A 24,573-nucleotide genomic window follows, 5' to 3' on the forward strand; every position below is an offset into this window, starting at 1 on the left:
TTCACAACCTTCAGTGAAAAGATATAAAAGATGGCGGTCTACATCTACACCTGTTGGAGAACCATACAAGCATCATTATCTATCTATTGGAGTTCAGCAACACAGATACTGAAGTCAGACGTAAGAAAAATCGTGAACTGACGCAGTCTTAAGGCTGTAATACTTCGTTTTTAATAATATATTTAAAATTTTTCCTCAGATCTTTCTGGCTGCTACTTCCACGTGGACTGCCTACCTAATTAATTTATATAGATTTATTTTCCCGGTAATGAAAATAATTTTGAAGGTATTCCACGATGATTATACTTAATAAGAGTATATCAAAGCTTATTTTATATAATTACAATAAATGTATAATTTTTCTATTACAATTGAATATGAAACAAAATGTTCTGTGAAACGTAGAACGTTTTGTTTGATTTTTCTTCAAAAAGTGTAAGGAGTGTATGGATTTGTCGCATAGCTCGCAATATTAAATATCGGAGATACTTTCTACGTGAAATCATGAGTGATGAAACTATATTAAGAAAAAATGTCCGAATTAAATCTAACTTACATTGTTTCTTACTACTGAGCAAGCGATATTACATAAGCAAATATTAATTAAATAACACTGACACTGCAAATGTAAATGAATAAGTAACAATTATAATGTATTTCTAACTATGTATTATCTCCGAGATGTTATCTCTCGATTTAATTATAAATAAGTAAAGATTAATCATATTATAGTGAAATATGTATAATATCAAATTCATCCGATACGTTAGTAATATGTCGACTGTAGAACTAGATCTCATCTCATCTCTTTTCATGGATCTTTCTCTCTCTGCTTCTCTCTTCCTCCCCCTCTCCCTTTCTCTCGCCAAGGTGTGTTTAAGGAGAACTCAACAATGGATTGACGCATGCGCACTTAAGAAGCAATATGCAAGCAATGAGAGTATCCATTGAACTTTACTCTTGAACAGAACAAAGTATCATGCTTTTTTTTTCTTGCCAAAGTAAGAGCGTTGATTCTTCTAAAAGTTCTAAGTACAAAAGATCATATTACGTTCATATTCGATCAGAAGTTGAAAGTCTGTTCATATAATTATTGCAAACTCTGGACCATATTGCAAATTAAAATGGAAGACTGTCGGATATAATATCTAAAATCATTGTCTCCTAATAAAGAATCAAGTAAGGTAATATTTTAATTCCATAAATTAGTACCGTCTAAGATTAAATAGTCAACTTACATTGTTCTTATTTGTTTTTTTTACGACGCACAAAATTAAACATATTCTATTTATCACCATTTTAATATTAGAAATGTGCAGTTCATGCCCTTTTTGTTACGAACACTTTTTAAAATTTATTCCTTCAAGTTGCATTACACATGGGGCTCCTTATAGGTTGAACATTTCAAACAATTTATGGCATTGAACAGACATAGCAACATAGCTTACAGTATTTGAATCAAAATCATAAAACAGCATCTTATTCAAATAAATTTTAATAATGCAATACCTCAAATGAAAGAAACTAATAGTTAAATTCGACTGAGGCAATATTAACGGTTGAAAATAAATATGAAAAACTCACCTGTCGCATGGTGGAGGCAGACTTTCTGCACAGCTTGCAGCCACACAGAAAAAGAAGATGGCTAAACTAATCTTCAGATCCATATTGTTCAGTGTTTATATAAAACTTCGAATATATAAATAAAATAAATATACGAGTTTTTAAACAATAACAAAAAATGTGTTCTTCAAACACACTTCACTCTGGCTTTCACAAAAGAAATGTCTTGCATGTAGTGACTTCTGCTGTTGAAGAATCTTCGTTTCTTCGATTAACCAAGGATCGTCATCTCCTCAGTGTGGTTTTCACAGCGGTCCCTGTACACAAGATACAAATGTGGTAACGACACGCAAATGGCACAAATCCAGCTAAGTCGACGATATTCGTAATGTTCAGCTTCTCTCTGTTGGGTAGCGACTGGCTGTGGCACCCAGCGTGCCGGCCTTTAAAACCGAGGGGGTCAAACCATTGCGTCAGCAAGCTGCGAATGGTTGAGTCAGAACCGAGCCCCCAGAGAGCATTTTGATTGGCTGACGGCTTAACACACCTCCAAGTCTATAATTTCAGAATCGTGACTTGCTTAAGTTCACAGTCAGCTGTACTAGTGAGACTATGACGATAGTTTACATTTACAGACTGCATCTCGTGACGACGTCCAGTGTGGCGGTGGACACATTGCACAGATAACACAAACAAAAAACACAGTAAACCTATGAACTTTGCATCTTAATAAATTTGATACAGAAGGTTATGAAGCAAAACGGATTAGCAGAGTAAGCTGTGCGATTGCTTACTGATCATTTCTCGACAGTTGGCAGTTAAGGTCTTCTATAAATACAATATATTGCCATTTTACAAAGTATGCTATGAAGAGAAACATTTTGAACATAAATATCGATTTCGATATTTTTATGGAAATTTATTACCGTATTATTATTATTATTATTATTATTATTATTATTATTATTATTATTATTAGGCCTAATGTTATAAAGGCCCTAGTAATCCCTCCGATCGGAAACTGTTTAGACAACTTTTGGAACTTAGGGAAATATAAACATTTTCAACTATATTTTTGTGTGAAAAACTTTTCTGTAGTTTGAGTCACATAACCTAAGTTTCTTGTTATAAATAATTTGAAAGCCAATTGTAATGACAGAATAATTCGGGGTCAGTTTCTTTTAAATGGCTCCAGTAGATACTCTCAGGTGAATACTTAAAAAATAATACTTCACTACTTCAGTTTTACCCGTCTGATCTCAGAGCATTGTAGTTACTTAACAAAAAATAGGCTTACACTTTGTAACTTAATACAAATCATTAATCCCTCCTCAATAATTCTATTATTTCAAATATTAATTCTGGCAAATAAGAATATCAAGTAACCTCAGTATGTTACTTTATGCATATTTGTGCAAAATTTAAAGAGTAAAATTTTGTGGCTTCAAGACAAAATGTGACATGTCATTTCTTGCAGTTTTTCAGGAGCGGTCATTTAAGGTTCGAACGACTGTATAAAATCATAGCAATCATGTTTCATAACAACGGGTCAGTGAGAAAAATAATAGAGATATGCATGCCATTTCTTTTTCAGAATAAACATGCCATTAGAATGCACAACACATCGCAAAATCTCATTTTCGCCAAAAATTGACATAAGATCTTTCGCTTTGGAACTACAGAATTTACAAGTGTAGGTCGTTAGATGACAGTTAAAAAAATAAACCACAAGCAGAAGTATCACTGGTAATACGGCAACAAAGTGAATCGCGTGATCCACATAAAACATTTAATGAGAAAATATGTCATAACTTGATCATTTATTTTAAGCAGCTACAAATCTATTTGAAATTCTTGCTACTTATTTTTGCCTCACATTCCAGACTCAAAGCATTAATGACTGGTTACGAGGTTACGTAACGTATTTTAGCGTCTATGGCGACAGATGTTTTTCATGGAAAAAAAAAATGTGTGTGCCTTCCTTCTGCTGACGTCGCAGACGGGAAATAAGTGGCACCTCCTCTCTTATCTCTTGGACTTTGCACAAACTTGCACGCAATACCAAACAAAATAGAGTAATATTTCATCAACCTTAGATAATTTATAAGTATGTGATTGTAATTCGTTGTTTAACGCCCTTTTTTAAACATGAGAGACAGATGAAGATAAGACGATTATGGAGCAATGATGTAATGATGTTAGGAGAAATCGAAGTACTTGGAAAATCCTGCTCTACAATACCTCTGTCCGCCAAAGGGCAATAATAATAATAATAATAATAATAATAATAATAATAATAATAATAATAATAATAATAATAATAATAATAATAATAATAATAATAATAATAATAATAATGGTTTTATTTAATCTGACAGAGTTAAGGCCATAGGGTCTTCTCTTCTCTAACACTCAATCAGGAGTAAAACTAGGATATGTTCACCACTGTGGAGTAACGGTTAGCACGTCTGATCGCGAAACGAGAGGGCCCGGGTTCAAAATTACCTGAAGTCTATCCCAGATAACCTGACAGGGACTCCTTTCATTTGCTACCGGCAGAAGTGAGGACACTACGGTCTATTAAAAAAAATTGTCCATATGAATTCATTACTCTGTATTGTGTATCTTATACTGTAAGAACAGTCATACAAAAATATAAAAATAAGGATGTGAGAAGTACTTCATATGTTCCATGTACGAAAGTTGGAATTAATCTAACCAAAATATAAATGTAGCCTACAGATGAAAAATCAGCATTTAAAAAAAAGTACGTCAGAAAATAATATAGTAGGGATATTTATATTTAATAGGCCTACGTACCTTTTCAATCACTAGTATTAATGCAGTCTGTTTTCCCGTCATTTCAGCCAGTTCTTCAGGAGTCATAGTAGGATATTGTTCCTTCAGTGAATTAAACACATTTAAAATGCATCTCTTCTTCCCATTTCTTAATGCTTTACAGGGCTTATGTTTTATGGTCGAGTTTTCTGTCTACAAGTCTCACAAACTGCACTGTTAACACTACAATTCGGTAATACAGTTATATTACTCGTACAGGGACATCATTTTATTTTTACTTCAATTTTTATTGTACCTGAGTTTTTGAATGTACTTCACTCCCACCCCTTCTACTAGTAAACTTCCAACCGTTCACGACACAGAGCCGAGGGCGCGTAAGCAGTACTGAGTTAGCGAGTATAGCACGTTCCAGAAATATGTTAGCGTTTTCCAGTGACGAAAGAGCTTTCAATATTGAATCATATTTTCGTACAGGTACTGTCGTCCGTTTGCCTACGTCGCTTCCCGGTTTCCCCCACCTGCTTCTGTTCGCCCCTCTGTTAAGTCTAGTAGCTGGGCTATCTTAGCTCTTTTCTGAATACATTAATTTCTGTTAGGAATTGGACGTCTACGTAATATTATACAAGTGTTTAAAATAACTTAAATAAAAGGGCCTCATTAAGTAATTAACAGTCACGTCATCCCCCCCCTTTCTACGACCCTGCGACAAAACCACTTGAACGGACAGTAGATAGCATTTCTGAGTAATTTTATCTTTTCGGATCGGGCAGAAGTGAAGATTGAATTTACAGTACGTAAGGTATTCTTTTATAGAGTGGGTACAGAATTATTTCAACATGAGTTACTCGTACGAAGGACGAAACTGGCAATTGGAATTAGGTACAATAGTCTATAGTGCGATAATACGCACAAAAGAACTGAAGCCTGTATCGAAATGAACGGCCACCATTTTCAAAAACGTGTTTAAATATCCATATTATGATTATTTTTCAATTTAACTTCATTCTCTATATTTTACGCTAATGTGCTGTAACAGTACAATATACACTGCATAATTAATACGTCCGAATGGATAGCTCAATTCGTGAGTAAAAACACTAAGTGTTAATACAGTACCGGTACTGTATTTTGATTAAACAAAAACCTAATGAAAATTATCAAACTCAAAATTGCGATATTTCCTAGCTTATATAAATGGATGAACTACTTTTCTTCCCTCCTATACCTAGTAAAGTGATTTGTATTTTACGCCGGTATCATCGAGCTCCAGTCGTGGAAGGGGTAGCAAACGGTGTTTCCTGTTTCAATCGTTAATAGAAAGGTATAGCCAGGTTAATATTAAAAATGTTATTAAAAATAAAATGATGTCCCTGCATATCTAGGCCTATATACACTATATACGGTACACTATTTACACATACACGCACTAAATTATATACCGGTATACAATTTATTATTATATAACTCACGCAAACAGTTGGAAGAAATTACTTCGCGAACACGTTCGACAGCAGAAACACAACGTTTTCTTCAAGGATAGTTACCACAAGTTTAGGAGAGCTACCACATTGCTAAGTTTGCTCACACCCCCTCCCCAAGTTTAAAGAAAGAAAACATCATTAATTAAAATTAAAGCTATTATGTATTTATTTCATTTATGTGATTGGGGAAAAAGGACATCTAAATACTTTTATGTATATTATCTATATTCATAATATGATTCCAGTTCAAAGTCTGTACTTTTTAAAAGTAAGTGAATTATGGCGAAGCAAGAGGGTAGAACGCGGTAAGAGAAACAGCAATGCTCACGCTGAAGACACGAAGAGGCTACAAGTTGTTTTGTTTCCCTACCAGGTTACCCGAGATAGACTTTAGTTGGATTTTTCCCCGGAGTTTTCTCTCAACCAAATGAAGCAGAATTACTGAATAACTTTCGGCGTTGGACCTCGGACTCATTTCGTCATTATTAATTCACATATCATCATCATCATCATCATAATCATCATCATCATAATCATCACCATCATCATCATCATAATCATCATCATCATCATCATAATCATCATCATCATCATAATCATCATCATCATCATCATAATCATCATCATAATCATCATCATCATAATCATCATCATCATAATCATCATCATCATCATCATCATCAAAAGCACAGCTCAGGTTAAGTTCACAGTGCGGTGTTGTACTTGTACAAACCCAGAAACAAAATTTGGGCCACCTAATTTTACCATGTATTGCTCATGTGCAGTAAACAAGAGCGCCTAAATGTATGCTATTTGTGGACAGTCTTGCGAAGCTTGTTGCCTACATAGATGAGGACTGCTACAAAGACTCTGCCTATTTTTTAATTCCGTGTCTGTACAAGAGCGCGGCCGTTAAGCTACACAATCATTCACAGAATAGGAGGAGTTTTAAGCACAATAAGCCTCAGGCTGCAGTGTAAGTCTTCGGGTCCTCCTCCGTACAAGAGAAAAAAACTAGAACGTCACAAATAGGCCTACACCAAATGTAGTACACAAAAAATTGAAAGACATAATCATAATACAATGGAAACAACCAGTCAATAGAAATGAGAAGATATATAACACGTAGAAGGATAGAAAAAATTTAATAAAGTATGAATATTGAGTTCAAATGCGTGAGACACTTGTAATCCTATAGAAGTATGAGACAACAATAATAATAATAATAATAATAATAATAATAATAATAATAGTGAAGTATAAAACATATGATAAACATTATTTTTAGATACACGCACAAGAATGAGAAAATGATAATAACTAACACGAGTACTTACATGATAGACAATGTAAGGAAAATGATGTAACAAAAGATAAAGAAGCTATAATATCTAAATGTAAAGAATATATGGAAACATACAACGCTTATCATAACAGTAAGTTAGTTTGGCAACTCATCATAAGATAATTTTCTAACTTAGATTTAAAAGATTGCAAAGTTCGCCAGTCCTTGGCTTCAGGCGGCAGAGAGTTCCAGTAATGAGAAGTAGTAACAGTGAAGGATGAGGAATACAGAGATGATGTGTGGAGTGGAATTTCTAGTATAGGCTACTATCGCGTTGTGATCGAGTATTAATTATTATGATAGCGAGAGAGAGTATGGAAACGGGCGAATAAGTAAGAAGGGGTTGAAGTGTTCATAATTAGAAATGAGAGAAAGCGAGTGCAAATTTCTCCTTTCATGTAACCTACGCCAAGATAACTTCTCAAAAAATGGTGAGATATGACCATAGTATCAAACATTACAAATGAAGCGGATGCATGCATTATGAACACGCTGTAGTTTCTGGGAGGAATCAATCAACCTTGAGATCACTGAATGAAACATCGCAATAATCAAAGTGAGGTAGAATGAGCGCTTGTACAAGAGTTTGTTTTAATTTAGATCGATAATGATACATTCTTTTTAGTGAATGGAGAATAGAGTTTGCCTTCGTACATATATATTTCATATATGTATCGCAATTGAGATTAGATTCAAAATGAACTCCGAGCCTTTTACGGTCGAACTAAACGGGATAATTGTTTTATTCAGTTTCACAGGTGGAATATTCAGGTCGTTGATATCAGGAATTAATCTATTGTTTGCAAATAGAAAAGCCTGCGATTTATATGCATTTAGGTCGAATCCAAATAAAATTGTGCATTTAGGTCGAGTTCAAATTATATAGGGAGAAAGTATAGTGATGCAGCAAACTGAATTTGAGATTTTACGCACATAACCGTTTTCAGCATCCCTGACCAAAGGAAAAGGTGCTTTTAGTATGCCGCCTGCCTGTCTGTCTGTCCCTCCGTCCGTGTGTATTTCTTTGTACCGGTATTCAGTACCTACAAGTCAATTTATCCGGTAATGTTACAGACGAAACATAATAATTTCAGTAAAAATACATTTTAAAAATGATACAATAATGACAATTTACTTCAGATGGTTATTTTACGACGCTGTATCAATATCTTAGGTTATTTAGCGTCTGAATGAGATGAAAGTGATAATGCCGATGAAATGAGTCCGGGATCCAGCAGCGATAGTTACCCAGCATTTGCTCATTATGGGTTGAGGAAAAATCCCGGAAAAAACCTCAACCAGGTTACTTGCACCAATCTGGATTCGAACCCGGGCCACCTGGTTTCGCGGCCAGACGCGCTAACCGTTAGGGCTGATCCACAATAAACCGGGAACGGAAACGACAACGAGAACGAGAATGGAAGTATTGTTAAAATAAATGTATTTAAATGTGAGCATTCACAATTAACTGTTGTGAGCGAGGACGGAAATATTGTTAAAATAAATGTATTTAAATGTGAGCATTCACAATTAACTATTGTGAACGAGGACGGAAATATTGTTAAAATAAATGTATTTAAATGTGAGCATTCACAATTAACTATTGTGAGCGAGGACGGAAATATTGTTAAAATAAATGTATTTAAATGTGAGTATTCACAATTAACTATTGTGAACGAGAACGGAAATATTGTTAAAATAAATGTATTTAAATGTGAGCATTCACAATTAACTGTTGTGAGCGAGGACGGAAATATTGTTAAAATAAATGTATTTAAATGTGAGCATTCACAATTAACTATTGTGAACGAGGACGGAAATATTGTTAAAATAAATGTATTTAAATGTGAGCATTCACAATTTACTGTTGTGAGCGAGGACGGAAATATTGTTAAAATAAATGTATTTAAATGTGAGCATTCACAATTAACTATTGTGAACGAGGACGGAAATATTGTTAAAATAAATGTATTTAAATGTGAGCATTCACAATTAACTATTGTGAACGAGAACGGAAATATTGTTAAAATAAATGTATTTAAATGTGAGCATTCACAATTAACTATTGTGAACGAGAACGGAAATATTGTCAAAATAAATGTATTTAAATGCGAGCATTCACAATTAACTATTGTGAACGAGAACGGAAATATTGTCAAAATAAATGTATTTAAACGTGAGCATTCACAATTAACTATTGTGAACGAGAACGGAAATATTGTCAAAATAAATGTATTTAAATGCGAGCATTCACAATTAACTATTGTCAACGAGAACGGAAATATTGTCAAAATAAATGTATTTAAATGCGAGCATTCACAATTAACTATTGTGAACGAGAACGGAAATACTGTCAAAATAAATGTATTTAAACGTGAGCATTCACAATTAACTATTGTGAACGAGAACGGAAATATTGTCAAAATAAATGTATTTAAATGCGAGCATTCACAATTAACTATTGTGAACGAGAACGGAAATATTGTCAAAATAAATGTATTTAAACGTGAGCATTCACAATTAACTATTGTGAACGAGAACGGAAATATTGTCAAAATAAATGTATTTAAATGCGAGCATTGACAATTAACTATTGTGAACGAGAACGGAAATACTGTCAAAATAAATGTATTTAAACGTGAGCATTCACAATTAACTATTGTGAACGAGAACGGAAATATTGTCAAAATAAATGTATTTAAATGCGAGCATTCACAATTAACTATTGTGAACGAGAACGGAAATACTGTCAAAATAAATGTATTTAAACGTGAGCATTCACAATTAACTATTGTGAATGCTCACATTTAAATACATTTATTTTAACATTATTTCCGTTGTTGTTCTCGTTGTCGTTTCCGTTCCCGGTTTATTGTGAACCAGCCTTTACTCCACAGATATGGACCCAGTATATTTATACTATAAAAAATAAAATACAGTTTTGTGTAAAAATGGTGCGTGACTTACCATTTGTGATGCCATATCTGGCTTCAGCACAGAAAAATTATTAAAGGGAAGCTAATTTTTTTTAAAACGTTTTTTTCATCCCAGGTTTGTGTTATCTTTCTATTGACAGTTATTGTATTGCTTTAGCATTTAGTTACAGGGTACAGTATTGTGGAAACGCAGCAATCATTTTGGGACACGAAATAGTACATGCGACCCAACTAATTCCTCGTCATTGTAAAGTGAGTATTAATAATAAAACTAGTGAGTCAAATATTTTCAACAGAACCTTTTTGTCCATAATAACAATGAAGTGAGTTAAACTATCACCATCCCAAACCCTTTCCCGGATCGCAGAAAGAGTAAATACAGGCTCAAAGAATGTAGCATTAGGTAAGAAAGTAGTCTCGCATGGGACCGATGATATAATATGTACACATAACCTTGAAATCTTTTCAATGGCTAATAAGAAGTTGAATAAACATTCTTTTCAGCCCTACACGCTTCTGATAATTTCTGATCTACAGCAATTGGCATCATTTCGTTAATTTAACTATTCGTTAATTTAACTAGTTCACGAGATACTTGGAAGGTCAAGAGTATAAGGCACTTTTATTTACACTAGGGATCGAAAATATTTTCTTAACTCTCTCCATCTAAACAGAAGAAACTGATGAAGCTCACTTGGTAATTAGAAGTCTAGCTTGCAAGTCGCACAAACGTCACTTAATAAGGGTAATATTACCGAAAGTACGAATTACTTACATGCTTCCTAACCGAAAATTAGTACCCTGTTGCATGTAGTATTTCCGTCTTTGCCGATAAAATGTTTAACAGAATGCGAAACAGCAACTGGGTAAATCTCAGAGACCATAAAACCAGCCTTACCAGTTTTTAACCTATACCTGTTTTTTTAAGATGGGACATGACATCGGAAAAACAACTGAGTGTCACATAGCGTGGTAGGCCTGTTGCTATGGTAACAACGGTTGAGTTGCCAAAGTTACAGTTCCCACGTGGCGATTGCTTAATAGCTTCTTGACGATATTTATTGCGCGCACAATTTTAGCAATGGTACGTTTCGTCTTTCATTCTCTGTTTATTTTTGTACTGCTTTTTTTTTACCCTCGCGTCAATTGTCAATGAATGTTTTAACGTCAGCCATCTAACGTCAATTGCTAGCTCCCATCACCTGACAGCGTGGTAGTCCATGTTGGCAACATAGCGCTGTAGTTCCAAGCTCGATCGCTTAACTGTCACGTCCCATCTTAAAAAAACAGGTATTAAGGCCCATTCACAATGAAAATTAAACATAACCGTAATATAAACACAGAAGTTCGCGGCCAGGCTACTAAATGGGATCATTCACAATGTTTCACATAAAAATTGACATAAACATTACCGTAAGACGTTAACATGAAAGTTTGCAAACTCCAAACTTTCATGCTTATGCTTACGTGATTTGCAAACAGTACACAATCGTGGAGCGCTGAAGTATACGACAGAATATGAGGAAATGGCGTCGTTGTTATGTTTCCATGGTTACCAAGTATGTTTGCTGTTATGTTTATGTTCCCATCGTGAATGATGGTATGATTTCTTGATTTTACCGTAACGTTTAAATTCTTAAGTTAACGCTTACGTTATGTTTAATTTGCATTGTGAATGAGCCTTAAATCTCGATGTCCCGAGGAAACGGCTCGAGAAATTCTAAGTCCCAATTCCTTCACGAAAACGTGTAGTAGGTTACACCAAAATGCATCATATTTTGTTTGACGAATGTTCGTCAATTTCATAACGTTTAACATTTAGGACACTTCTACATATCTAACATATTCTTAAAATAATACTCTGTACGTAAATTAAGGAATCATTAGACTCGAGGGTTGTGAATTATTAGCTGATCAATGGGATGAAGACAAATGAAAATATGACGAAGACCATAGTCATAGGAAAAAAAGTAAAGAAGGTAAACTTGAGAATTCTAAATGAGGCAGTAGAGCAAGTGGATAGCCTCAAATACTTGTAATGTAAGCCTACTATAAGTAGTAACATGAGTTGCTGTCAGGAAGTCAAAAGGAGGATAGCAATGGCAAAGGAAAATTTTAATAGAAAAAGAAGCATGTGTGGTCCTCTGGAAAAGAAGTAAGAAAGAGACTAGTCAAGTGCTTTGTGCGGAGTGTAGCTCTGTATGGGGCAGATACATGCACATAACGAAAAAGTGAAGAGAAGCGAGTAGAAGCACTCGAAATGTGGATATGGAGAAGAATGGGAGTGTGTGAAATGGACAGACAATAAGAAACGAAGCTGTGTTGGAAAGAGTGGGTGAAGAAAGAATGATGCTGAAACTGGTCAGGATGAGGAAAAGGAATTGGCTGAGTCACTGGCAGAGAAGAAACTGCCTTGTGAAGGATGTACTGGAAGGAATGGTGAACGGAAGAAGAATCAGGTGATAAGAAGGCATTAAGATATATAGATCATATGCGGAGATTAAGAAGAAGGCATAAAATAGGAAAGGTTGGAGAATGCTGGATTTACAGTGAAAGACCTGCCCTTGGACAGAACACTATGAATGAATGTTGATGAAACAGTTATGATTTTTTTATGATTGTAAATTTGAAAGCCGTCGAGCAAACTGGCGAATGTTAATGAAAAATGGAAAACGGGAAAAAATATGGATTACCCAACAAATTTAATTCATACAGATCTTAATGTATTAATGTATTAATTATTGAAGAAATATATAAATATAGTTTACTAACTTACTACCACAGAAATCAAATAAAACGTAAATCTAATCGACATGAATATCGTACTCGAAGACAAAGTCTACTTTGCCATTAATTGAGCCTATAATTATGTCATACAAGTGCAGCTCTTAAACATGGTGCTAGTTTCGGCCCAAGACTTTATAATAAAATTACAAACCATTTTCCAAATTTGAAATATTTTAAAATTGAAGCTTTTAAGAAAGAAATTTATAAAATTATTCATGATATATAATATTCACAAATGTTATTTTTTTACCTTTTATTTCTGTCGACTATATTCATGTTTAATTGAATATCTTTGGCTTCTGTCTGATTGTCAATTTATATTAAATGTGTATTTTTCTCACTTTTTCTCTTTCTTATTTTTTTATTTTTTGCTTTTGTGTGTTATTTATTGGTTTGAATTAAGTTACTTATTGTATTTAGTAAACTGTCCTTGTAAATTTTATGTTATATTATTGGCTAAGAACACACCGTACACGAGCCTGGCTCTTACGGTAGTGGCTAGAAAAATTTTTGTTTTATAAATTTAATTTGTAATCACTAGCTTACTTACTTACTTACTGGCTTTTAAGGAACCCGGAGGTTCATTGCCGCCCTCACATAAGCCCGCCATCGGTCCCTATCCTGAGCAAAATTAATCCATTCTCTATCATCATATCCCACCTCCCTCAAATCCATTTTAATATTATCTTCCCATCTACGTCTCGGCCTCCCTAAAGGTCTTTTTCCCTCCGGCCTCCCAACTAACACTCTATATGCATTTCTGGATTCGCCCATACGTGCTACATGCCCTGCCCATCTCAAACGTCTGGATTTAATGTTCCTAATTATGTCAGGTGAAGAATACAATGCTTGCAGTTCTGTGTTGTGTAACTTTCTCCATTCTCCTGTAACTTCATCCCTCTTAGCCCCAAATATTTTCCTAAGAATCTTATTCTCAAACACCCGTAGTCTCTGTTCCTCTCTCAGAGTGAGAGTCCAAGTTTCACAACCATACAGAACAACCGGTAATATAACTGTTTTATAAATTCTAACTTTCAGATTTTTTGACAGCAGACTGGATGATAAAAGTTTCTCAACCGAATAATAACAGGCATTCCCATATTTATTCTGTGTTTAATTTCCTCCCGAATATCATTTATATTTGTTACTGTTGCTCCCAGATATTTGAACTTCTCCACCGCTTCAAAAGATAAATTTCCAATTTTTATATTTCCATTTCGTACAGTATTCTGGTCACGAGACATAATCATATACTTTGTATCTTCGGGACTTACTTCCAAACCTATCTCTTTACTTGCTTCTAGAAGCTAGTTAAATAAATAAATAAATAAATAAATAAATAGATAAATAAATAAATAAATAAAATTACGTAATGAACTATACAAAAAAAGTTACACATTAAGAAAATCTGCACAGCACTACTGTTAATATTTTATTTGTGTAATAAAATTCGAAACAGGATGGTAAATATTGGGGTTTTCGATATTTGTCTTAGTTCCTCCAGGGAAATTTCCAACCAGTACAACTATATTATCTCAGCAATTTCCCCAACAGAGAGTCATGGAACAATCACACATTGGCATCAATCGCCGGCGAACAGATCAGAACGATATGATGATATACAGAAAATTACTTCGGTGGTACATCCCGATGAACACAATAGAATTCCCAAGACAATAGTTGAAAACCCAGCACAGCACCAAAGGTCACACTGTCGGGTCACGATCCTGGATCGTTGCAATCACGCTGGTAACAGTTCCCGCCAAAACCTGCATAACACCTGCCTGGCGGCAGCGTGACGTAAGAATCAGCGGTCAGCAAGTAAATCTGTGGAATTCTTCCTCTCCTAATGGGAATGAATGGGGGGAAACCCAAACAGGTTTGTGAAAGCGACTCAAGGGGTACCGTGCCTCTTCCTCAGGCGGGACGGAGCAAAGTGATGTTCATTGGGAAAGTTCCGAACAGATGATGTCACAAAGGTGGTAGTAGAAAATTTAATGACTGCGCAAGTTTTGTTTATGAGGAAATTTTGTCAAATATTATCAGCTTCTCTAAGAGAGAAATAAGGTAAAAAGGATTGGCAGGATAAAGGAAAGACAAAGGAGAGAAAGAAAAAAAGTGTCAGAAGTTAACACGTGCTTTCTCATTACATTTTTCATGCGTTTTGCAAACATAAAGTTCTATAACATTTATCTCTACCAGGTTAAATAAATAAATATTACTACTACTATAACATACTACCGAAAATATTACATGTTCTTCTTCTTTATACTGAGGAGCCCGAAGGCTAGCACTGCAACCCACAGTTTTTTTTTTTTTTTTTTTTAAGATGCGACCCACTCTTGGGCGAGGAATTTGTTTGCGATCCCCCACTACGGTACCGGTACTTAACCACATTAAAAAAATACAAATTCCTGTAAAATCCGGTAACAACGATAAATTTACTCAAAACCATTGGATACTACCCAACTTCTAATGTGTCAATACTTGCAAGGCGAGAAATCGGATTATGCAAACCTATTTTTCAATTCTCTTTGGCTTCGTAGACTGGCCTACATTGTTGATATAGTTTTCGAATACTCAAGGGGTTAGGTACAGCTAACAGCAGTAAAATTTTGGAAATATTCAACATTTTTTTCCTCCATTACTGTATCTTGTACAACAATGAAAATTAATATGTGAAAAACACTGTCCTTCTGTTATATGAAATAGTAATATGCGTTACAACAGCGGTATGTTGACGTTTTCATGTTCGAGGAAAAGATTGAAAAAGCGAAACGTAGTTTAGCTTTTTCAATTTCCGAGAACATGAAAACAAACATACCGCTCGTGTATCGTACATTATTTTGTGCGAAGATCGTTTATTACACACCTGAAAGAGGAATTTCTAATTAGTTGCAATGAAATCTCCATCATGGTTTCTGTTCAATGACGGCAACTTTGGAAAACAAATATATCTATCTTCAACATTGTTCCTATAAAATGTTTTCTGTGTTTACTATATTGCAGCAGGCCGTGATATACGTAAGTCTTTTTTTTTCCCCAGTCTATGATGAGTCTGGAATCTTGTTGATTTTTTCACGGCTTCCTTAATGTTACTTGCATTACAAATTCAGTAACTTTTGTGGTGTTGTAAAGTTTACTTAATTTTTGCAAATATTTAAAAACAATAATTAACAGTGCAATTTAGGTGAAATTGCAGTGGTAAGTTTCCAATTTATAATTATTACTATACTGAACGTCTTTAAAAATAATATGTTAAAAGCCTAAAGCAGTAAAATGAATATGACGCTTAAGCAGTAAGAATAGGGAAATTGTTGTGTGTGTTACGTTGGGAATAATGAATGTGGTATTTCACACTTACCGCGTATTGGTTTTGTGCGCAAAGCAAGCAAATACGCACGATCTCGCACAAAAAATATTTTTACGATTTAAACAAATTATTTACATTTTTTTTTTTTTCAAAATTCAGTTCATTGTGCAGTGGTGAAGTGTTTTCCACATAACTCAAAAACATTCTGTGATGAAATTTTTTGTGTGTATTTATGCATGTTATACCTACAATATGATGCAAGATCACTTCTCTACCTTTGATAGATTGTCTGATAAAAAATAAAATCATTTTAAAATGGTCAAATATCAGTATTTTCTTCTAACACAAAATAAAAAAAATATATTATTTATTAAGGAATGTAGTTGGAAGAGCATGATATTGTAAACATGAGTTTCAGCATAAAATAAAAGCGAGAGAATATGAAAAAATTAAGAAGTTTATGAGTTATGAGGGAAACGCTTCATCACTGCACAGTAAACTGCCATCACTTTGAATTTTGAAAAAAAAAAATATATATATATAATTTTTTTGAAATCGTAAAAATATTTTTTTCATATAGCAGGACAGTGTTTTACAGATACCAATTTTCATTATTGTACAAGATACAGTAATGGAGGTAAAAATGCTTAATATTTCCAAAAAATTTACTGCTGTAAGCTGTTCCTAACCTCTTAAACACTTTGAATAGTAGCTTGGAATGCGAAGATGTTAACATAGTAACAGCTAGAGTTAAAATCGACGGATTTATAAGGAAACTGGTCGACATCTGACAAAAAGAAATTTGATTCATACTATTGCATTAAAAATTCATTGACAATTTAGCTATGTACAGTATGATAAGACAAATATTTTATTTTTTTATTGGGTTATTTTACGACGCTGTATCAACATCTAGGTTATTTAGCGTCTGAATGAAATGAAGGTGACAATGCCGGTGAAATGAGTCCGTGGTCCAGCACCGAAAGTTACCCAGCATTTGCTCGTATTGGGTTGAGGGAAAACCCCGGAAAAAACCTCAACCAGGTAACTTGCCCCGACCGGGATTCGAACCCGAGCCACCTGGTTTCGCGGCCAGACGCGCTGACCGTTACTCCACAGGTGTGGACATAAGACAAATACAGATAAATACAAATATTGTGGAAGTGCAATTTAGTTTGCACAATTTTAAATAACAGTCTTTGAGTATTTTCTGGAACAAACGCACAACAATTATAATTTTAAGAAAATTTATCGCTGCTCTCAAAAGAAACGCGAGAAATTGAAAATGAAAACAGTTTGTGAATACTGAGTTCAGATTTAAGGAGCTACTTCTTTTAAAAGCAGCGCAATTATTGGATTTTAGTCTTTCACTTTATTACTATTGACAATTTTTATTTTTATATTCAACATTATTTATGTTTCTAAGATGTATTTTGTTTTATTTTGTAAATCATCTCGCGACCCCCGCTTTGGAAACCATGGCCTAGAGAAACACACATTCTAGTTTACAGCAATCGGAATTGTTTTTCCCGTGACATAAACAACTTGGGATAAACTGGTGATTTTTATGTAAGTCTTAATTATAGCGCTGGTATTTCAGACGGAAACATTGTATTCAGCCGGAACTGAACCAGCGTTTCATGGTGACTAGGCGCAATTGGCAGATGTGCAACAACCACAAATGATATAGCATCCATCCTGCATAAGCAACTTTTACACATTCTTAAAACATTACTGTAACTTATTCCCAGAATATTATATCATCGTCGTAGAGCATTTGATACATGGTGAATAATCATCAATAAAATGGGACTGAAAACCCATATTCTAAATATTAAATTTAAAGTTGTAAACATGGCAAATTATTCTATTAATATCTACTCAACATTGGAGAAAAAATGGAAGTATAAGGGTACAGTACATCAGTCATTCGTAGATTTAAAAAAGGCATATGACTCATTTAAGAGAGAGGTTTTATATAATATTCTTATTGAATTTGGTATTTCTAAGGAACTAGTTCGATTAATTAAAATGGGTCAGTGAAACGTGCAGCAGAATCCGTATATGCCAGTTTCTATCTGATGCTTTTCCAATTCACTGCCGAGATGCACTATCATCTTTACTCTTTAATTTTGCTTTAAAATATGACTTTAGGAAAGTCCAGGATAACAGGCAGGGTTTGGAATTTAACGGGGTTACATCAGCTGCTTGTTTATGCGGATTATGTGAATATGTTAGGAGAAAAATCCACAAACTATTAGGGAAAACACGGTAATTTTACTTCAAGCAAGTAAAGAGAGAGGTTTGGAAATAAATACCGAAAAGTCAAAGTATATGATTATGTCTCGTGACCAGAACATAGTACGAAATGTAAATATAAAAACTGGAAATTTATCCTTTGAAGAGGTGCAACAATTAAAATATTTTGGAGCAACTGTAACAAAATAAATAACACTCGGGAGGAATTTAAACAGAGAATAAATATGGTTATTATTAGGTTGAGAAGCTTTTGTCATCCAGTCTGCTCTCGAAAAAGACTGACAGAATTAATAAAACAGTTATATTACCGGTTGTTCTGTATGGCTGTGAAATTTGGACTGTCACTTTGAGAGGGAAACTGAGGTTAAGGGTGTTTGAGAATAAAATGCTTAGGAAAATATTTGGGGCTCAGAGGGATGAAGTTACAGGAGAATGGAGAAAGTTACACATCGCAGAACTGCACGTCACCTGACATAATTAGGAACATTAAATCCAGACGTTTGAAATGGGCAGGGCATGTAGCACGTATGGGTGAATCCAGAAATGTATATAGACTAGATGTTAGTTGGAAGGCCGGAGGGAAAAAGACTTTTGCGGAGGGCGAGACGTAGATGGGAGGATAATATTAAAATGGATTTGAGGGAGGTGAGATATGATGGTAGGGACTGGATTAATCTTGCTCAGGATAGGGATCGATGGTGGATCTATTTGAGGTCTGCAATGAACTCCCGGGTTCTCTGAAAGCTATTTCTAAGTAGCCTAAGTAATAATCTACTTAACAATATTTTCATTGTTAATTTGGTTTAAAAATCATTACTGCACGTATTAAATCTTTCGGTATATTTAGGATTTCTGCCAGCATTTTGAGGCCTTTCCAAAGATTTCTTACCACTTTGTTGGTAATATACTGTCGTAGCAGCTGTCACCATAGACGTTCTCTGTGCAAACTAGGCATGTATTGTTGCTGAGTCCGTATTACTAAGAAGGTCATACTAAACGTCTTGAGCAATTTTTTTTTACAAATCAGATTATTTCATTTTTGGAAAAACAAATACATCATCTAATGTTTTTTAGACTTTACTATTCCCACATAGTCCCCATTTTTTCATACTTTTCCCCACCGTCTGTTATGGGAACTTGAAAATTCCCTTATGATGGAACCCGTTCCAGCATTACGAAAATACTCAAGCACTGCTTTCTTGATGTTCTCCATTGTTTCGTAGCGTTGGCCTCGCCTGTCTTCCTTCACAGCACAAAAAAAGTGCTAAGTCGGGGCTGTAGGAGGGATGCGGAAGAACTTTCCATCCCATTTTCCGAATATCCATTATGTTGTGAAGAGGAGAGTGGGACCTCGCGTTGTCGTGCTGCAGGATGTTCTTCCCAGGACATTCATCACGTAAATTCGACGGAGTTTATGAAGTGTCGTTACATACCGAGCAGCATTAATGGTTTGCGTAGGTTCACCCGTAACTTTTCCACTGATGGTAGTGTACTGGCCTACTTTTTTGTTGAGGAATTGAGGTGATGCCATTCTGACACTACTGGCGCCCATGCACACATCTTCATATGCACGCTGAAGTCTCTGGTGAATTTCTGCAGCGGTGATTGCCTTTTTAATGAGGAATTGAATCACAATACACTAATGGAACGAAACATCAGTTGCAGACACTCTGTATTACCTGTCTGAGGTCACGTGATAGAAGATACTGACGTCACGACTTGCTCATGGTGCTGTCTATTGTTTACAACCGACCTTAAATACCAAAACGAAAACAAATAAATCTACCTATAAGAGTAGACTACATTCGCTTTCATTCTATTTTACACGTTTCATTGCCACACAAGCATTCCAACGCTATTTCCGCATAAGCATAGAATAGTGTACAATGTAATCCGTTGCATATTTAAGGCACGTTGAATTAATTGTCAACTTCGACACCCTCCAGCGAAGAGATGGCATTTCCGGACAAGGACTTGTTATTAAAAATTCGTAACCTGGACCCACCTAATACCTCATGAAGTGTGTCGGCAGAATTTATCTACATCCTGCATGCATACATACACGATTCCCGTTTCTTCTTTCTCTCATGTTAAGTATTTTTAATTTCTAATTATACCAAGAGTGAAGAAAAATTGTGATGCTACAAAATAATCAATATCGAGATTTTCACAGAAATATGTTACCTCTTAAGCCTACTAATCCCCATTTCAGTTTGGTTGATAGGCTTTCCCCTCTACTCACACTCTTCACCATCCGTGAAGGGGAAGCTGCTACTGTCCATCTTACTAACGTTCGACTAATTGACTTTGAACATAGTGAAAATTCTTATTATTGAAAATATTTACCGGTAATCTATATTTATAAAATCTATAGTAAGCGTTTATATTTCATTTTATTGCTGTTTATATTAACTGGCACGTTAAAAAGCTACTGATAACAGAAGATAAATGTTTTCTTCACCGCTAGTTGCTACTCTAAGCATACACAACGGGACAATCTGCACTGTGTCGCTCCCCCCTGACTTCATAATACAAACTGACATTCCTTAATTTAATTATTAGTTGAAAATATTGTAAAAACAACACTAAAATATACTGAAACATGTAATTGTCAAACATCTGTGCCACTGTATTTTATATCCAGTTATGTACTTTATTTAATATTTTATTTTCTTGTATGTACAACTTAGGTGGGGGGTGCAGGTATAAGAGGTAACAGCTACCGGTCTGTTACTGACGGACTCAGGGCAAGTAGAAGTGGAAAGAAATGTCTTCGCATCCTCTCAACTTGTATGAAAAGTCGTTTAGTATTAGTAATATACTGAAAAAGATGTTTTTGGAATTACCTCTGTATATTTGCCTGTGTACATCGATTTTTCTTAAACTATTGGGACCGATATCGTTCATATTTAGTACCGTACCCATACTTGGGTGCATCGATTTTTTTTTTTTTTTTTTTTTTTGGTAAATCAAAAAACCGGCTAAGGCGCAAAAGTTGCCTTCGTCTATAATGTAGTGAAGCTGCACAAAAAATTTCGTAGATTTTAAACAATATCTCACCGAGCCTATCGAACCCTAAAACTTCATTGTTTTAAAATGATGAAAAATATGTGAGTTCAATCATAAGACTTATCTCTTTGCAAATATTTATTTGCTATGAAGGTATGAAATATATAAACGTTTTCGCCTTATTTGGCATCATCAGATATAATAAAATACGTGATCTGAAACTTGAGTAAATTGACAAGTGAACAATAAGATGTACATGGCAAATGGATCTTCATGAGTTATATGTATGGAGTTATAAGTAAGTTTGTTAGAACTAATTTCAATACAATGTGAGTCGAAAAATAGTTACATAAATATAACTCATGTTACATATATATATATATATATATATATATATATATATATATATATATATATATGGTTAAATGATAAGCAATTAAATTATGCAGAGTAACAGCGATGTTAAAAACTTAGTTAAAATTTGATTAAAAGGTAACAAGATGTCATGGATTTAATTTTACGAAGAATAAAATGTTTTAAATTACTATGTAATTAATTATTATTAATACTGTGTTATAATTGATGAATCTAGTGCTGAATCTGTGCTGAAATAACAAGGAATATGATCAAAGTTGTAATTCAGGCGTACATATACGTAAGTATTTTTTTTTTATTTTTAAAATTCTATCAAACCATGAATTAAAATAAAAATTTTTATTACCTTCCCCCTTCTATTAATTAACGTTTACACAAGCTAAATTCACGAATTACAACTTTGGTCATATTCCTTGTTATTTCAGCACACCACACAACAAATCTACAAGTATTTCTCGATTATGATCAATTGACAATATAAAGCACTAGATTCATCAATTATAACACAATATTAATAATAATTAATTACATAGTAATTTAAAACATTTTATTCTTCGTAAAATTAAATCCATGACATCTTGTTACCTTTTAATCAAATTTTAACTAAGTTTTTAACATCGCTGATACTCTGCATAATTTAATTGCTTATCATTTAACCATATATATATATATATATATATATATATATATATATATATATATTTGTAACATAAGTTATATTCATGTAACTATTTTTCGACTCACATTGTACTGAAATTAGTTCTAACAAACTTACTTATAGCTCCATACATATAACTCATGAAGATCCATCTGCCATGTAAATCATATTGTTCACTTGTCAATTTACTCAAGTTTCAGATCACGTATTTTGTTATATCTGATGATGCCAAATAAAGCGAAAACGTTTATATATTTCATACCTTCATAGCAAATAAATATTTGCGAAGAGATAAGTCTTATGATTGAACTTACATATTTTTCATTATATTACTAGACTTATCTGAACACAAAAATGGATTGCAAATTCATTGTTTTAGTCTATAAGTTTTTTTTAAATTTACGACGGTATTTAATTTGTACAGAAGTATGTTTGTCAAAATAAAATATACTTGTGAATTCTTACATTTTCAAAACAAAGAAATATATTTACAGATAGGAGATTTTATTATTTGCTGTATCACTATTTTAAGTTATATAATAGAGCAAAAATCTGAAAATCGATAAATATGTCACATAGGAGTTAATGCAGGAACAATAACGATATGATCCATATATCTTCATGTCGTCTATCAACATCTGTTTTGTTTACCACAAGTTCAATCACGATTTAATCGGGAATCAAAGCATGGGTTGGCACACTAGCGCCCTAATGCTTGAGCCAGGCTTCCTTTAATTCGTCGTCGTCGTCTTCCTAACAAGTATTAGGCCGAGTGGCCTGTTACGGTCTCAAACTAGAATTTTCAGTCCATCTCTTATTCGGACGACCTAGAGATCTTTCGCCATGCTGATGGTAATTAATCAGTGCTTTTGGAATTCTGCATCGATCCATTCGTTCGAGATGACTCTTCCACTGAAGTTGATACTTGCTGATGAACTGCATAATGGGTTCTACTTTAAGTTCTTGTATTATGTTCTCATTCTTTTATGATCCCAGCGAGTATATCCAGCTGTTGCTCTCATGAACCTCATCTCACTTGCTGTTATTCTACTGGCTTCCTTTAATTAAATGGTTCAAAGCTATTAGATTGATTAAAAAAATGTAGCGAGACCTCATCAATAGACAAATAATAAAAATATTATCAGAAATAATGCATAATTTCTCCCAAAATTAGTATAATATAACTGACTAATCAGTTATGAAACTTTTAAAGGACATACCGATAAGGAGGTCTTCAAATGAAACCTTATCTTAAACCTTAGAAAAAAAATGGGTCACACACGAAGAAAATATGTTATATAATAAACCAAAAACAATTGAGTATCGCAAAAACGTTACAGAACCAAAGCAGTGAATTCTGCAACAAGAATAATACCGGTAACACTCTGGCTTATCAGGGCACGTCGGGAAGAATAACCTATGTAGAGAAGTTTATCCTCATTACTTTACGTCATAATAATAACTCACAAAAAGCTGAATTATTGCCTGTCAAATATCCTTCCCACCTTCGTTTATTGCAGTAGTATCTGAGTCCTTACTTAGGTGATATTCAAAGTTCAACTTACTTTACTTATCTCACACAATGTGAAGGCGTAAGATTGAATTCAACACAAAGTTAGTTACAACTTACTAAATCACAAAACTCTCTACCAGAAACAGTCATTTCCAAATGTGGAACACTACGGATATAACCTTGATGTGTTTACTCGTACATGATATAGATTATTTTGTATGTTTTCATTTCGGCAGACTATTGTTTTCCCGAAGAGAGACAGCTATGTGTCAGCAATGATGAATAGAAGGCAACATACCGGGTGATACAAAAGTTCGTGCAAAGTTTTAAGGAGAGGCAGAAGGCAGACACAAATAATTTTTTATTATAAGCATGTCGCGACGTTGCTGAGTCTGGAGGAGGTGTTTCGGTAGTGAGGCAACGTATGTGATTTCAACATGGTCTATCAGCACTTTCATATACTTCATTTGTGAGTTTCTGCACAAAAATATTGACCTGTTGTTTGTCCATCAAGATCACCAGACTTCATTGTAAT

The 24,573-nt window shown here is 34.2% G+C and overlaps 1 protein-coding gene across 5 annotated transcripts in view; it reads right to left on the reverse strand.

The window, feature by feature from the left end:
- Positions 1-24,573, reverse strand: part of LOC138708925 (trehalase-like) — a 409,827-nt gene that overhangs the window by 60,994 nt on the left and 324,260 nt on the right. For 3 of the 5 annotated variants that reach the window (XM_069839288.1, XM_069839287.1, XM_069839285.1), the window contains exon 1: positions 1,585-1,992. In XM_069839288.1, the coding sequence (XP_069695389.1) occupies positions 1,585-1,667 (83 nt within the window). In that variant the 5' untranslated portion in view covers positions 1,668-1,992. Of the gene's footprint in view, positions 1-1,584; positions 1,993-24,573 lie in introns of those variants that run through there. The other 2 variants (XM_069839286.1, XM_069839289.1) reach the window with 2 other exon arrangements.

The sequence above is a fragment of the Periplaneta americana genome, chromosome 11, assembly GCF_040183065.1.
Source record: "Periplaneta americana isolate PAMFEO1 chromosome 11, P.americana_PAMFEO1_priV1, whole genome shotgun sequence".
Classification (NCBI taxonomy): Eukaryota; Metazoa; Arthropoda; class Insecta; order Blattodea; family Blattidae; genus Periplaneta; species Periplaneta americana.